Source organism: Pongo abelii, chromosome X (assembly GCF_028885655.2).
Source record: "Pongo abelii isolate AG06213 chromosome X, NHGRI_mPonAbe1-v2.0_pri, whole genome shotgun sequence".
In the NCBI taxonomy this organism is placed as follows: domain Eukaryota; kingdom Metazoa; phylum Chordata; class Mammalia; order Primates; family Hominidae; genus Pongo; species Pongo abelii.
The window spans coordinates 49,717,869-49,732,687 of NC_072008.2; the positions used below are offsets into that span (position 1 = coordinate 49,717,869).

Consider the following 14,819-nt stretch of genomic DNA (forward strand, 5'->3'; position numbering starts at 1 on the left):
CTTCGAACTTTATTTGAGAACAACAGAAGATAAACGTATCAAAAGAACATACAGGTGGGTGTGGGGTCACGGCTAGTGGCGGCGGCCAGGGTGGGCATCCGGGCTAAGGCTTTTACTTAGCTGCAGACTGGTTGGATCTCGCAGCTTCTAGGCCCCCAAGCTGGGCCCGTGAATCCAAGGTGATCTCGTTGGACTGCGTGGCTAGCTTGGGCATGGGGGCCTCCACGGTCAGTGTGCCCTCAGGGGACAGGGAGGAGGAGACCTTGGTGGGGTCCACACCGGGGGGCAGCGTGTATTTCCGGGTAAAGCATCTGGAGATGGAGCCACGCTCGTCCTGCCGCTGCTCGTGCTTGCCGGTGATCTCCACCATGCCATCCTTGGTCTTGACCGTCAGCTCGTCGGAGGCGAAGTGGTTGATGTCCAGGGATACTCGCCAGAGGTCCGCTGTGGGCCGGTTCTCCGAGACCCCGCTACTGAGCTGCCGGCTGAGCGCGTGGCTGTAGGCGGGCGCGGCCACCGCGGGGCTCTAGACCGCGGCGGGGGGAGGGGGCGCACGTAGCCGGGCCAGCCGCTGGTGCCGAACCACTGCGACCAGCCCGAAGGCCTGGTCGAAGAGGCGAGTGTGCGGGTACCAGTCGCAGAAGGGGTCCCAGCTGGGGTCCCACAGGAACGAGAAGCGGACGCGGCACTCAGTCATGCTGGCTGGCTCTGCTGGGGACGTCTGCTTGGACAAGTGTCAATTTTTTTTTTTTTTTAAGAGATGGTGTCTTGCTGTATTGCCCATGCCGGTCTCAAACTCCTGACCTCAAGCGATCCTCCCGCCTTGGCCTCCAAAACTGCTGGGATTGCAGGCGCGCGTCGGCTGTTCAAGAAATGGTTACATAGATTTCTTTTGCTTTATTTATTTATTTAGAGACGGAGTCTCGCTCTGTTGCCCAGGCTGGAGTGTAATGGTGCAATCTCAGCTCACTGCCACCTTCGCCTCCCCAGTTCAAGTGATTCCCCTGCCTCAGCCTCCCGAGTAGCTGGGACTACAGGCATGTGCCACCATGCCTGGCTAATTTTTCTCGTTTTAGTAGAGAGGGGGTTTCACCATGTTGGCCAGGCTGGTCTGGAACTCCTGACCTCAGGTGATCCACCCGACTCGGCCTCCCAAAGTACTGGGATTACAGGCGTGAGCCACTGCACCCAGCCGGTTACATAGATATTTGCTGTGTAATTATTCTTTGGAGTGTACAAATGTGTATCATATTAAAGCATTTATTGAATGCATGAACACTAGTAACTATAACTTACATAGTGCTTTCTTATCTTATGTGTCAGGCACATAGTACAACGTGCTTTATATAAATTAATTGTTTTAATCCTAAAAAGCAGGTACTGTCAATAGTCCCATTTTACAGATGAGGAGACTAAGACATAGGGAAGTAGTCGCTTTGTGTTAAAATTCTGCCCTTAATGTGTACACTTTTATAGCCTAGAAGATGAATGCCGCCTTAAACGAATGAGTCAGGAAGCCCCTTTCTGTCGGGCCCCTCCACTCCCCAACACACGGGTTGTTCCCTTTTCCCTTGGAAGAGCCCACTGGACTGCAGGTGGAAGAACTACAACTCCCAGCAGCTATTGCAAGCTCAACCTCCATGCACACTCACCCCAGGCCTCACATCCGGCATGCGCCGTGCTCGCTCACAGAACTACACTTTCCAACTCTCCCCACACGACCCGTGACACTCTGTGGACCGCGAGCACGGAGCAGAGTTTCTACAGCTGCTCCCCACTTTCTCGGACCCGGTCCTGGACCCAGCCCCCGACCCCGACACGGCTCCACCATGGAGGAGGCGGACCGAATCCTCATCCATTCCCTGCGCCAGGCCGGCACGTAAGGACAGAGCCCCCGCCCACCCCCGAAGCCCACATCCGGGACTCTAAAGCCCAGGACCCCGTTTCCCGGGAGCCTTAAAACCCGGGATCCTGACATTCAGGGCTCCAACTCCAGGATCCTAAGACCCTCACCCCCTTACACACACACACACACACACACACACACCGCCGTCCCTGACACCGACATCAGAGGCCTCCCAAATCCTTTGACCATGATATTTTGTACACCCAAAGTTCTGGGACCCAGACACCTTGAGACGTTACAACCTTGAAACCTCAAGACCCGGAACCCTGTAATCTGGGGAATCTTAACATCAGTACCCTGAGACCCTGTTATCTAGAGACCCTAAGACACCTGTGCCCTAAGAACCAGGGAGCGTAAAACCCCAGGACCCTGGCACTCGGGGACTCCAAAAAAATCCCTGGACCAGATACTTGGGATCCTTCAAACTCCAGTTCCCCAAACACCTGGGGCTTAAAAAAGCCCAGGATTCTTTTTTTTTTTTTTTTTCCTTTTCCGAGATGGAGTCTCGCTCTGTCACCTAGGCTGGACTGCAGTGGCGTGATCTCAGCTCACTGCAGCCTCCGCCTCCCAGGTTCAAGTGATTCTCCTGCCTCAGCCTCCCAAGTAGCTGGTATTATAGGCGTGCACCACCTTGCCTGGCTAATTTTTGTATTTTTAGCAGAGACAGGGTTTCACCATGTTGGTCAGGCTGGTCTCCAACTCCTGACCTCAAGTGATCTGCCCGCCTCCACCTCCCAAAGTGCTGGGATTACAGGTGTGAGCCACCGCGCCCAGCCAAAAAAACCCAGGATTCTAAAATCTGACATCAGCATTTGGTCACCCTGACGCACGAAGACTCCACCATTCAGGGGCCCTAAAAACCCACGATGCCAACATCTAGGGAGTCTTTTTGTATTGCCTGAAACTAGGTGGTCTTGATATTCAGGGATCTTGATACCCAGGGACCCTGACATTTAGAACTTCTGAAAACAGCAGCCTCCTAAAATCTAGTCTTCTCAAAACTCTAGCAGCTCAATATGTATGCAAAGAACATACTATCTGGGAACCAAGAAACTCAGAGATTGTGCCACCTGGACCCTTTTACCTTCCCAGACTCCCAAATTTTGATATTTTTCTAAACTGAGTTCTCTTCCACCCACTGTTCTCCTACTCTAAGATCTTAGGACCTGAGGATTTCCCTAGTTCCTGGTTTTCCAAATGGAAGTCACAGTCACCAACATCCAGGATCTGTCTGAACTGTAGGCATCCTCCCTGCCCCTACCCTGGTACTAGTGTTTCCAAAAGGCTGCAGGGCTCAGCCTGATCCCTGTTGCCTGACTATTCCTGCGATCAAGCCAGTCCCCTTCTTCAGGGCAGTTCCTCCAGATGTGCAGACCTTGCGCGCCTTCACCACTGAGCTGGTTGTAGAGGCTGTGGTCCGCTGCCTGCGTGTGATCAACCCTGCCGTGGGCTCTGGCCTCAGCCCTCTGCTGCCTCTTGCCATGTCTGCCCGGTTCCGCCTGGCCATGAGCCTGGCTCAGGCCTGCATGGTGAGTGGCCCTCCTCCTAATGCACACATCCTCTTCCTTCCTCTTTTCCAAAGTAACCAAGTTCCTTTGCAACACTTGCCTTTCCTCTGCAACACTTGCCTTTCCTCTGCAACACTTGCCTTTCCTCTGCAACACTTGCCTTTCCTCTGTCACTTTTCCTGCGGCTTAGTTTTAATTAGTGGTTAAGGCTGCTGACTGTACGGTCAAACTGCCTGAGTAGTTTAGATCCTAGCCCCACCACTTGGTAACTGTGTGACCCTAACCCTTCTGGGCCCCAGTTTTCCTATTTGTGAAATGGAGATGATAAATGTAGGGCTGTTATGAGGAGCAAATGAGTTTATCCAGTTTGCACCTGGGCTGCTCCTGGCTTCTATGTTTTAAATTTAGCTGCAAAATACCACCCCTACCCCATAGTATCCATTTCTTTTTTTTTTTTTTTAATTTATTATTATTATACTTTAGGTTTTCGGGTACATGTGCGCAATGTGCAGGTTAGTTACATATGTATACATGTGCCATGCTGGTGCACTGCACCCACTAACTCGTCATCTAGCATTAGGTATATCTCCCAATGCCATCCCTCCCCCCTCCCCCCACCCCACAACAGTCCCCAGAGTGTGATGATCCCCTTCCTGTGTCCATGTGTTCTCATTGTTCAATTCCCACCTATGAGTGAGAATATGCGGTGTTTGGTTTTTTGTTCTTGCGATAGTTTACTGAGAATGATGATTTCCAATTTCATCCACGTCCCTACAAAGGACATGAACTCATCATTTTTTATGGCTGCATAGTATTCCATGGTGTATATGTGCCACATTTTCTTAATCCAGTCTATCATTGTTGGACATTTGGGTTGATTCCAAGTCTTTGCTATTGTGTAAACTAGTTCAACCCTTGTGGAAGTCAGTGTGGCGATTCCTCAGGGATCTAGAACTAGAAATTCCATTTGACCCAGCCATCCCATTACTGGGTATATACCCAAAGGACTATAAATCATGCTGCTATAAAGACACATGCACACGTATGTTTATTGCGGCATTATTTACAATAGCATAGTATCCATTTCTTAGTTCCAGAAAATACTCTGTCTGGGTCATATACTCCTAAACTAATCACTCTGTGCTCTGATTGGCCCAGTCTGGATGACATGGTCATTCCTTTTTTTTTTTTTTTGAGATGGAGTCTCACTTTGTCACCCAAGCTGGAGTGCAGTGGTGCGATCTTGGCTCACTGCAACCTCTGCCTCCCGGGTTCAAGCGATTCTCCTGCTTCAGCCTCCTGAGTAGCTGGGACTACAGGCGTGTGCCACCACACCCAACTAATTTTTGTGTTTTTAGTAGAGACGGGGCTTCACTATGTTGGCCAGGATGGTTTTAATCTCTTGACCTCATGATCCACCCGCCTTGGCCTCCCGAAGTGCTGGGATTACAGGAGTGAGCCACTGTGCCCAGCCTTTTCTTTTCTTTCTTTTTTTTTTTTTTTTTTTTTGATATGAAGTCTCTCTCTGTCACCCAAGCTGGAATGCAGTGGCGCAATCTCGGCTCACTGCAACCTCTGTCTCCTGGGTTCAAGTGATTCTCCTGCCTCAGCCTCCCGAGTAGCTGGGACTACAGGCATGCACCACCATGCCCGGTTAATTTTTGTATTTTTAGTAGAGACGGGGTTTCACTGTGTTGGCTAGGCTGGTCTTGAACTCCTGACCTCGTGATCTGCCCGCCTCGGCCTCCCAAAGTGCTGGGATTACAGGCGTGAGCCACCGCGCCCGGCCGACACGGTCATTCCTATAGGGCACTGTGATTAGCCACTCCTTCAGGGTCCCATGGAGTTGGGGTAAGGATGATTACCCAAAGGAAGGCATGCTGGTTACCTAAAAGAGTGTCTGCTACATTACCTCTGTGGGAACCACATATCCTGCCTCTGCTAAGAGCAATTCCAAAAATGTCTCTGTGACAGAATAAATAAAGTGCTTTTCTTTTTAAAAATATTTTAATTTTTTTAGAGGTAAGTGTCTTGCTATATTGCCCAGGCTGGTCTTGAACTCCCGGCCTCAAGAGATTCTCCTGCCTCTGCCTCACAAGTAGCTAGGACTATAGGCACATGCCACCCTGCCCGAGAATTTTTAAATTTTTCGTAGAGACGGGGTCTCGCTTTTGTAGAGATGTTGCCCAGGCTGGTCTCAAGCTCCTGGCCTCAAGCAATCTTCCCGCCTTGGCCTCCTGAGTAGTTGGGACTACAGGCGTGCACCACTGTGCCTGGTAAGGAGCCATTCTGATGAAACACTCACCCATCCCCAGTATAGAGCTGAGTCCAGGAGTCCAGTTCCTGTATTCAAGAGCTCCAAGTAATGCCACTCCCGCTGGCTCACTCACTCTGTGACTTTGGGCCAGTCTTTTTTTTTTGAGGCTCAGGCTGGAGTGCAGTGGCGCAATCTTGGCTTACTGCAACCTCCTCCACCTCCCGGGCTCAAGCAATTCTCCTGCCTCAGCCTCTCGAGTGGCTGGGATTACAGGTGTCTGCCACTGTGCCCAGCTAATTTTTTTGTATTTTTAGTGGAGACGGGGTTTCACCGTCTTGGCCAGGCTGGTCTCAAACTCCTGACCTTGTGATCCACCTGCCTCAGCCTCCCAAAGTGTTGGTATTACAGGTGTGAGCCACTGTGCCTGGCTCTCTTAACCTTTTTGAAGCTAAGTTTCCACATGTGTAAAATGGGTATAAGAATTGTAGCTACTGTATAGGGTTGCTGTGAGGATTAAACATGAGTTAATGTGTGAAAAGCTGGTTATAATAAGCTTTGCATAAATGGGATTACTATTATTGGGTAGGTCTGATCTGGAACCTGTGGCTACATGGTGAATGGAAACACTTTGAACTGACCCAGGAAGTATATGGTGGTGGAGGGATGATAGAGTGACTACTGTGAAAACTTTCATTTAGATGTAGGGGACTGGGTGGCTAGAGTTGTTAAATTTGGGCCTTGCTTGTGCAGTCTCTGTCTCTTAGCAACAGGTCTCAGAGCTCCATCCATCCCTTCGCTCTCAGGTTCACCCAGCTCTCAGGAGTTGTCACATTGTTCTCTCTGGGGCTCTTGGTGGCCTTATGAGGCAGGCAGCCTGTCCCCTGGCCCAGGACTGTATGTATTCTTAAGGTTAGCACTTAATAGGGGGGAAGTTATGTCTTCTGTTTGCAGAGGAGAGTACACAGCAGGAGGTGTTGAGGTGGGGGCTCAGGCTTCCCGCAGTTCTCTGTTCTTCTCTCAGTGCTGTCTCTCTTGGATTTTGTTTACCTGCTTTTGCTTACATTGATTTTAGTGGGGATTAGTGACTATGGCTTTTCCAGTGGCCAGGAGGTACATGTGGGCTGGGCACATTGGCTCTTGCATGTAATCCCAGCATTTTGGGAGTCTGAGGTGGGAGGATCAGTTGAGCCCAGGAGCTCGAGATCAGCCTGGGCAACACAGTGAGACCCCCATCTCTACAAAAAATAAAAAAAAAATAGCTGGGTATGGTGGCACACGCCTGTGGTCCCAGCTACGTGGGAGGCTGAGGTAGGAGGATTGCTTGAGCCTGGGAGGTCCAGGCTGCAGTGGGCTGTGATTGCGCCACTGCACTCTAGCCTGGGAAACAGAGTGAAACCCCATCTCCAAAAAAAAAAAAAAAAAAAAAAAGACTGGGGACGGTGGCTCATGTAATTCCAGCACTTTGGGAGGTGGAGGCGGGCAGATCACCAGAGGTCAGGAGTTTGAGACCAGCCTGGCCAACATGGCGAAACCCCGTCTCTACTAAAAATACAAAAATTAGCCGGGTGTGGTGGTGCGTGCCTGTAATCCCAGCTACTCAGGAGGCTGAAGCAGGAGAATCGCTTGAACCCAGGAGGCGGAAGTTCCAGTGAGTTGAGGTTGCACCACTACACTCCAGCCTAGGCGACAGAGCAAGGCTCTTGTTTCCAAAAAAATAAAAAACAGGTACATATGGTTGTCTGGCCCCCAGCAGCCTTGGTTTACCAGCAGCAGGCAAAAGGGGTTCTCTTAATCCAGCTGTGTGCTGTCCCTATAGCCCCCCCTCAGCTCAGCACTGCCATGTTCTGGCATCTTCCTCTTCATATGCCCTCTCCTGGCAACAGTTTCTGCACCTTAGCCACCTCCATATTTTGGCACCTTCCCCACTCCTGGGATGAGTTTCTATATCAGTCACAGCTCTTTGATTGCATATGTTGGAAAAAATCCAAAGTAAAATACCTTAGAAGCCAGTGGTTTTCATACTTATTTGACCTTGAGCCTCCAAAATAAATATATCTTGCATTGTGACCCAGTATACTCCTAAGTATAGAATAATGATGGCTTCTAAGTGTACTCTGTGCCAGGCCCTGTGGTAAGTAACATGGTGTTAACTCATTTAATTCTCAGGACAACCTTCTGCTGTATGTACTGTTGGTATACCCTCTTTCAGATGAAGAAAGTGAAGCACAGAGGGGTTAAGTGATCTGCCCGAGGTCGTATAGTTGGTAAGAGGCAAAGCTTGGGTTTGAATCCAGGAAGTCTGCTTTCACAGAGGGGTTAAGTGATCTGCCTGAGGTCGTATAGTTGGTAAGAGGCAAAGCTTGGGTTTGAATCCAGGAAGTCTGCTTTCAGAGTCTATGCAGTTCCAAAGCAGTGGCAACTCTGGAAGAAAAAGGCTTTCCTAGGCCGGGTGTGGTGATTCCCACCTGTAATCCCAGCACTTTGGGAGGCCAAAGTGGGCAGATTGCTTGAGCCCAGGAGTTTGAGACCAGCCTGGCCAACATGGTGAAGCCCTGTCTGCACTAAAAATGTAAAAATTAGCCGGGTGTGGTGGCACGCACCTGTAATCCCAGCTACTTGGGAGGCTGAGTGGGAGGATCACTTGAGCCCAGGAGGCAGAGGTTCCAGTGAGCCAAGATCACGCTACTGCACTCCAGCCTGAGCGACAGAGCGAGACCCTGTCTCAGGAAAAAAAAAAAAAAAAAGGGAAAAAGGCTTTCTTTCTCTCCTGGCCTGTTTCCTCAGTCTCCATCTAGAACCCTCGTGAGTCCTTTTGTTCTGAGCTATTGTGCTTCTGGTCTTTTTGGCCTGTTTATTTTTAGGCACTCTTTCTATAATAGGTAGATTTGCTCTTTACCTGTGATATGGGCTCCAAATATTTTTTCCCAACTTGTCATTAACTTTTGACTTTGCTTATTATATTTTTCTTTAAATATTTTCTTTCTTTTCATGTATTCAAAAGTACCCATTTTTTCTTTTATGGCCTCTGGATTTTGAGTCATAGAGAGGCCAGAGCTTTAACCTTGTTTCTTGTTCTCTGTAGCGTTGACTGTCATCACTCTGTGGCTCCCCCCAGGGCCCAGAGGCCTTGGGGAGCCGGGGGAGGTTGGGAGGGTGGTGGTTAGTGAGAAAGTGGGAGCGTTTTTAGCTTAGGCCCAAGTCTCCCAGGGCAGGAGGACACTGCCTGCTTCCTGATAGCCCCCCACCAACCCTCAGGACCTGGGCTATCCCTTGGAGCTTGGCTATCAGAACTTCCTCTACCCCAGTGAGCCTGACCTCCGAGACCTGCTTCTCTTCTTGGCTGAGCGTCTGCCCACCGATGCCTCTGAGGATGCAGACCAGCCTGCAGGTACTGGGTGTCTGGGGTGTGGGCGGGGGCGGTGAGGGGAGATGAGGGCCTTCTGGGGGCTGTAGGGCTGAGAGAGGTAGAGGTGGTAAAAAGGTTGATGGGTAGGGGTGGTGGTATGTGCCTTCAGGAGAGCTAGGCGGGAGGATTAGGCATCAGAGAGGGGCTGCAGGGCAGAGGGCAGGGGGCTGAGGTTGAGCTGACCCCAGTGGTGCGTTGGTGCTGGGAGGGGCCTCCCTGACTCAACCCCTGTGCCCTCCCTCTCTCTCACTTCGCTCTAACCACATGGGCCTCCTGGGTGCTACTCAAACATACCCCAGTACACTCCCGCTTCTGCACCTTTGTATCGTTGGTTACCTTTCCCCTAGGTACCCTCATGGTTCACTCCCTTACCTCTTTGAGGTTAACCTCCTCTCCGCAGCCCTCTCCTGATCTCCGCCTGGCTGCAGTCGGGATGGTGTTCAGGATCCTATTCATGATCTCTCTCCTCTGCTAGCTTGTTGGCTCCCTGAGGGCAGGGACCTTTATCCAGTTTGTTCCACGAAGTAGCCCTAGTGTCTAGAACAGCGACCTGTACATAGTAGGTGCTCAGTGTTTGCTGAATGACTGAACGTGAGAACACAAGCTGGATAGATGTGTATCTCTGGATGGGGGTCAGGAGTGGAGGCTGGTCTCCTAGGGTATGCCCTTTTGTATTTGCAACATTGTCACCTGATTCACTTCCTCCCTGTCCCCCATAGGTGACTCAGCTATTCTCCTCCGGGCCATTGGGAGCCAAATTCGGGACCAGCTGGCACTGCCTTGGGTCCCGCCCCTCCTTCGCACTCCCAAGCTGCAGCACCTCCAGGTGAGACCCCTGACTCCCATGGATCTTCTCTTACCCCCGTCTGGGTGCCCAGGGTTTTGGCCCCCTACCCCTGGCAACCCTCATCCCACTTCACCCTGGAGGTTCTGAGCCTGCTCTCCCACCAGGGCTCGGCCCTCCAGAAGCCTTTCCATGCCAGCAGGCTGGTTGTGCCAGAATTGAGTTCCAGAGGCGGTGAGCATGAGGCTGTGGGGAGGGGTGAGGAGGAAGGTCGGGGGGACCCTCATAGCGTTGCCATGCGGCAGGGCCAGCTGACTCTGTTCCTGCCTCCAGAGCCACGGGAGTTCCAGGCGAGTCCCCTGCTGCTTCCAGTCCCTACCCAGGTGCCTCAGCCTGTTGGAAGGGTGGCCTCGCTCCTTGAACACCATGCCCTGCAGCTCTGCCAGCAGACGGGCCGGGACCTGCCAGGGGATGAGGACTGGGTCCGCCGGACATCCCGCCTCCCACCCCAGGTACAGCCGGATGTCTGGCTCCCTGCTGTCTGGGCTGCTGCTCACTGACGCTCCTGCTGGTCCTCTGCTCCTCTCCTTCCCCACTTTGTCCCTCCCTTCCGTTGTTTCCCCTCTGTGTGTGCTTACCTAGCTCCCCACCTGAAAGAACACTGGAGTCAGAAAAAAGGAGAACCTGGGACAAGTCAGTATCCCTCCTCAGAGCCTTGGTTTCCTGTGCTAAAAAATCGGGTAGTAATAGTGCTCTCCTCTCAGGGCAGTAGTTAGACTGAATAATGTGCGTGAGATTCCTGGCAACTGGAGCAATCCGGATTGGCTACCTGCCTTCATCATTCATTCATTCATTCATTTGCAGTCTTGCTCTGTCACCCAGGCTGGAGTGCAGTGGCGTGATCTCGGCACACTGCAACCTCCATCTCCCAGGTTCAAGCGATTCTCCTGCCTCAGCCTCCCAAGTAGCTGGGATTACAGGCTTGCACCACCACACCTGGCTAATTTTTATATTTTTAGTAGAGACAGGGTTTTGCCATGTTGGCCAGGCTGGTCTCGAACTCCTGACCTCAGGTGATCCGCCCACCTTGGCCTCCCAAAGTGTTGGGATTACAGGCATGAGCCACCGCGCCCGGCCCTAATCTTTCTCTGTTTCTGCACTTGTCACTGATGTTCATTTTTCTGGTTTCTAGGTTTTTGCACAATTTCTGCCTGTCCCCATTATTCTAGTTCTGTGTTTTTGCCACTCCTCTTTCTTACCTCTCTCTCTGTCTCATTTCTGTACTGAATTCCTCTCTTGCTCTGTCTACCTGTCTGTTCCCCCTTCTCCTCTGTCCACTTCTTTATCTGTCCCCTCTTCTTCCCTGTGCACCTTTTTATCTGTGTCCCCTTCTGCTCTGTCCATCTCTGTATCTGTCCCCTTCCTTGCTGTCCACCTATATATCTGTCACCCCTCTGCCTCTGTTTACTTCTTAATCTCTCTCCTCTTCCTCTCTGTCCACCTCTGTATCTGTTGCCCCTTCCCTCTGTCCCCTTCTTTATCTTTCCCTTCTTCCTCTCTGTCCACCTCTGTATTTGTCCCTCCTCCCCTTCTGTCCATCTCTTCATCTCTTTATCTGTCACCTCTTCTTCTTTTTTTTTGAGACGGGGTCTCGCTCTGTCACCCAGGCTGGACTACAATGTCATGATCAGGGCTCAAGGCAGCCTCAAATTCCCGGGCTCAAGCAATCTTCCCACCTCAGGCATCTGAGCAGCTGGGTCTACAGGTGCGTGCGCCTGGCTAATTTTTGTATTTTTTGTAGAGATGGGGTTTTGCCATATTGACCAGGCTGGTCTCGAACTCCTGACCTGAAGCAATCCGCCCACCTTGGCCTCCCAAAGTGCTGGGATTACAGGCATGAGCCACCATGCCTAGCCCTCTCTTCTTCTCTATCAACCTCTTTGTCCCCTCTTCTTCTCTATCCATCTCTGTATCTGTCCCCTCTTCCCTTCTGTCCACTTATCTGTCCCCTCTTCCTCTGTCCACCTCTGCATCTGTCTCCTCCTTCTCTCTGTCCACCTGTCACCCCTCTCCCTCTGTCCATTTCTTTATCTGTCCCCTTTTCCTCTCTCTCCACTTCTCTTTTTCCCTCCCTCCATTCTGCTCTCCTATTTCTGTCCCCTCTTCCTCTGTGTTCACCCAGGTATCAGTACCCCTCCCCTTCTGTCCACCTTTATATCTGTCCCCTCTTCCTCTCTGTCCACCTCTGTATTTGGCCCCCCTCCCCTTCTGTCTGCCTCTTTATCTGTCTCCTCTTCCTCTGTGCCCACATCTCTGTCTGTCCCTCTTTTTCTCCACCTCTGTGTCGGCCCCCTCCTGGTCTGTCCACTTTTTTATCTGTCCTCTCTTTCTGTCTTCACCTCTGTGTCTTTTTACATTTTTATTTTTTTATCATCATCATTATTATTTTTTGAGATGGAGTCTCGCTCTGTCGCCCAGGCTGGAGTACAGTGGCGCGATCTCAGCTCACTGCAACCTCTGCCTCCTGGGTTCAAGTGATTCTCCTGCCTCAGCCTCCCACGTAGCTAGGACTACAGGCATGCGCCACCACGCCCACCTAATTTTTGTATTTTTAGTAGAGACAGGGTTTCACCATGTTGGCCAGGATGGTCTCGATCTCTTGACCTCATGATCCATCTGCCTCGGCCTCCCAAAGTGTTGTGATTACAGGTGTGAGCCACTACGCCTGGCCGTCTGTCTTTGTTTTTATATCTATAGTAATTTTCAAACATAAATGTAGAGAGAATATTCTAGTGAATCCTATGTACCATTTTGCCAACTTTTCTTCATTTTTCTCTCCCAACTTTTTCTTTGTTGCTGTATTATTTTAAAGCAAATCTCAGACATCATGTCATTTCAGTTCTAAATACTTAGGACTACATCTCTTAACTCATAAGGACATTCAGTTTTCACGGTAACCACTGGACCATTTTCATGGCTAATGAAGTTAACAGTGATATCTTGTGGGTTTTTTTTTTGTTTGTTTGTTTTGTTTTGTTTTGTTTTTGAGACGGAGTCTCGCTCTGTTGCCCAGGCTGGAGTGCAATGGTGTCATCTCGCTTCACTGCAACCTCCACTTCCTGGGTTCAAGCCATTCTCCTGCCTCAACCCCCAAGTAGCTGGAATTACAGGAGCGCACTAAGTTTTGTATTTTTGGTAGAGTCGAGGTTTTACCATGTTGGCCAGGCTGGTCTTGAACTCCTGACCTCAGGTGATCTACCTACCTTGGCCTTTCAAAGGGCTAGGATTATAGGTATGAGCCACCGCACCCAGCCAACAATGATATCTTAATACCATCCAATACTTGAGTTCATAATCAGATTTTCCCAGTTATCTTGAAACTCTGTTCTTGTCCCTCTCTTGCCTCTCTCTCTCTGCCTCTTTCTGTGCCTGGTACCTTTGATTCCCTGTCTCTGCCCTGTCCCCCGATATCCTGTCTATGCTTCTCTTGGATTTGGGGGCTCTAGGCTCACCCCCCTCTCTTCCCACATCCTTCTCCAGCATGGGGATCTAGTGAGTGGAGAGAAGTATGTCTGTGAGCAAGAGGAGACCCCTGTCCTCGAGGAGATCCCAGGCTGGTGGAGCAGGAGAGTAGAGCAGGGCCTGCCTTAGTGGGAAGGCTGGAGGGTGGGGGTGACTTGTCTGTATACTCTTGTCAGGGGGTCCTTGGAGGAGGCAGGGCCTTGGGTGCTAGGTGGGCCCCTACACCCTCCTGCTTCCTCCGCCTTTTCTCCCCAGGAGGACACACGGGCTCAGCGGCAGCGGCTGCAGAAGCAACTGACTGAGCATCTGCGCCAAAGCTGGGGCCTGCTTGGGGCCCCCATACAAGCCCGGGACCTGGGAGAGCTGCTGCAGGCCTGGGGTGCTGGGGCCAAGACTGGTGCTCCTAAGGGCTCCCGCTTCACGCACTCAGAGAAGTTCACCTTCCATCTGGTGGGTGCACCTGAGGACATGAGATGTGTGGATGGGCGTGGCAGGCTTGGAGGATGGCTTTTTGTGTCAGCACCACACCTTTATCCACACAGGTTCCTGTGTTCCCACTGGACAGGCCCTCGCCTGTCCCTGCCTGTCCCTCGCACACCCAGCCCTGCCACTGTGGGGTGGGTACCCAGAGGGATCCCCTAGCTTATTAGGGACTTGACTGGAGAAAATGTGGATAGGTGGGAACCATGCAAGGGCGTGGGGGTGTTCTTGGGGCAATACCCCCTTTCCTCAGGCAGTTTCCTTTGAGCATATCTTCTGTCCTAAGATGTTCACTCTGAGGGCCCCTCATCCTTCTCATGGGCATTTGAGGCTTGAGAGATGGGGCAGGTGGGTAGGAGCTGTGTCAGGGTCAGGGAGCTCTCTCCACGAGCAAGCACTCTGGCCTGAGGTTGCAGATGGTGCCTTTACCCACATAGTCACAGTCTAGCCACCATCAGTGCTTCAGTGGGCATGCATGCTGCACTGGGGGCAGTTCTCAGGGGAGGCTGAGGCTGGGACACGTGAGGAAGGGCCTTCCCTGGCAGCCAGGATACCCCTCATCACTCCCCTAGGAGCCCCAGGCCCAGGCCACTCAGGTGTCAGATGTGCCAGCCACCTCCCGGCGGCCTGAACAGGTGAGCAGAGTGGGTTGGAGGGGGGTGTCCCAGGCCCTTGCTTGTCTACTGGGCCTGACACCCCAACCCTGACTGGCCTGGGCCTCCCAGGTCACGTGGGCAGCTCAGGAACAGGAGCTCGAGTCTCTTCGGGAGCAGCTGGAAGGAGTGAACCGCAGCATTGAGGAGGTTGAGGCCGACATGAAGACCCTGGGCGTCAGCTTTGCGCAGGTGAGGGGCGGGGGAGGGGCTGTGCATTGGGCTAGGTCAGAAGGAGGGCCTCGGGGTGTGAGGGACTAGACGGGGCAAGAGGTGCTCTGTAGAGGTCTGCACATGGCAGAA

The 14,819-nt window shown here is 51.7% G+C and overlaps 1 protein-coding gene and 1 pseudogene across 1 annotated transcript in view; one reads left to right on the top strand and one right to left on the bottom strand.

The window, feature by feature from the left end:
• Positions 1-1,736, bottom strand: LOC100432120 (heat shock protein beta-1-like; annotated as a pseudogene).
• Positions 1,635-14,819, top strand: part of CCDC22 (coiled-coil domain containing 22) — a 15,832-nt gene continuing 2,647 nt past the window's right edge. Inside the window, exons 1-9 of the mRNA XM_024241100.3 lie at positions 1,635-1,879; positions 3,258-3,435; positions 8,927-9,059; positions 9,797-9,903; positions 10,029-10,095; positions 10,195-10,373; positions 13,639-13,833; positions 14,436-14,498; positions 14,589-14,708. Coding sequence (XP_024096868.2) covers positions 1,641-1,879; positions 3,258-3,435; positions 8,927-9,059; positions 9,797-9,903; positions 10,029-10,095; positions 10,195-10,373; positions 13,639-13,833; positions 14,436-14,498; positions 14,589-14,708 — 1,281 coding nt within the window. The 5' untranslated portion in view covers positions 1,635-1,640. The remainder of the gene's footprint in view (positions 1,880-3,257; positions 3,436-8,926; positions 9,060-9,796; positions 9,904-10,028; positions 10,096-10,194; positions 10,374-13,638; positions 13,834-14,435; positions 14,499-14,588; positions 14,709-14,819) is intronic.